The sequence below is a fragment of the Adiantum capillus-veneris genome, chromosome 9, assembly GCF_014529385.1.
Source record: "Adiantum capillus-veneris isolate H3 chromosome 9, ASM1452938v2, whole genome shotgun sequence".
In the NCBI taxonomy this organism is placed as follows: domain Eukaryota; kingdom Viridiplantae; phylum Streptophyta; class Polypodiopsida; order Polypodiales; family Pteridaceae; genus Adiantum; species Adiantum capillus-veneris.
In genome coordinates, this window is record NC_140939.1 from 10,026,110 (window position 1) to 10,027,983 (window position 1,874).

Consider the following 1,874-nt stretch of genomic DNA (forward strand, 5'->3'; position numbering starts at 1 on the left):
GCTCAATTTAGGCTCTATCTGAGAGATAGAGTTCTGGTACATGTAATCAAACAGGGACGACCAGATTTGCAGTTTTTTGGTTTCTGTGCAGGTTGAAAATTTGCATGCAAAATTGTGTGCAAACAAAGTTGGTACATGTATTCCTGATTGTGGGTACATGGATATGAGCTGTGGTCACTCTTGTTGAGTGTTTAGTAGATCACAAGTACCAGTACAACAAGGTTGCAGGTTTTGTGCAAGTTGCAAATTTTTTGGAGCTATGTAGGAATATGGCAGACAAGTTCAACCAAATTGTTAGTGAGAAGTTGGACAATAATAATTTCCCTACATGGAGGTTTCGGATGACAAACTTCCTACAAGGAAAGGGCTATTGGGATTACATTGAAGGTGAAAATGATGAAGCTCCATGGTGTCCCGAAGAGAATGCTACTCAAGAAGAGAAGAAAGCCTTGAAAGATTGGAAGCAAGGCAAAAGCAAAGTCATGTATTGGCTATCTATGAGTGTCTTAGATAATATGATGGGTTACTTAGAGAGTGCACCCTCTCCTATCATAGCATGGAAGAGCTTAGAAAAGCTCAATGAAGACCATATTAGAGTCAGGAAGTTGCAGCTTAAAACAAAGCTAAATATAGTGAAGCGAGGCAACATGTATATCAATGACTATGCCTCAAAGATCAAGACAATAACAAATTCTCTTGGATCTATTGGTGTCACAATTGATGACGATGATGTTGTTGCTGCGACATTAGAAGGGCTTGGAACAGAATACAAAAACTTCAAGTCCTCTATGAATACTAGAGCAGATGTTCCTGACTTTACAGAATTGACAACCATGTTAATTTGTGATGAGAAGAGTCTTGGTCTTGGTGCATCCTCTTCTTAGAGCAATATCAGTTCTGATCAGCAAGCCTTCTATTCAAATAGAGGTAGAGGCATAGGTCGTGGCACAGGTGGTGGTCGTGGCGGTCAATATCAAAATTGGCAGCAAAATTAGACTAAAGGTCGTGGAAGAGGAAGACAAAATTATAGAGGCAGGGGGAGAGGTGGAAATCACAATGCAAACATAGATCAAAACAATGCATCTGATGCTGAATGTTGGATATGTGGTGAGCGGGGTCACTACTCAAATGAATGTCCAACAACACGAAGGAGGCCAAAGCACAGAGGTAGAGGGAGAAGGCAGCAAAACAATTATGCTGCAACAAACAAGAACAACAATGATGATGATCGGTCTGAGCAGTTATTTGTTATGCAGCATATGATAAATGCTATGACTGCAGATGTACATGCCAATGATAGTGTATGGTATGTGGATTCAGGTGCTTCTAACCACATGAAATCCAAATCTGGTACATCCAAATTTGATAAATCTGGTATAACAAAAACCATGGTCCTGTTTCTCTCAACAGCAGCCCTGCTTCGACCTATGACATCTGTATCATTAATCAACTCTTTGCCTGTACCAGTATCTTCAATAAGCTCTATGGTAGAATCTGTACGAGTATTATCAATCACTTCTATGGTAGAATCTGTACCAGAAAAATTTTGCTCTAATTCTGAGTCAATAGCAAAAGTATCAGTTGTAACCGAATTTTCCTGCATGTCTACTTGAATATGGCTGCACTAATTTACCTACAAAATTTCTTCTTGAGCTTTAGTCACTTTACTCTTTTGATCCCCTGATTTATTTTCTTCATGTACTACAAGCATATGTTCTTTGCAAAATTAAACTTCTGTATCTTGAAGCTGTAAAGCCTCACCCTCAAATACCTCTACTTCATGCACAATATCTGCAAAACCCAACTTTGCATACACAGCTTCAACTATGTCTTCATCATTAGCCTGTAAAAAAGTAGCATCCTGCACAATAAAC

General features: G+C 39.1%; 1 protein-coding gene across 1 annotated transcript; it reads left to right on the top strand.

The window, feature by feature from the left end:
• The first annotated feature begins 269 nt into the window (after positions 1-269).
• On the top strand, positions 270-884 carry LOC147450116 (uncharacterized). The gene has a single exon (XM_086520988.1). The coding sequence runs from the start codon at positions 270-272 to the stop codon at positions 882-884; it is 615 nt and encodes a 204-aa protein (XP_086377114.1).
• The last annotated feature ends 990 nt before the right edge of the window (positions 885-1,874 follow it).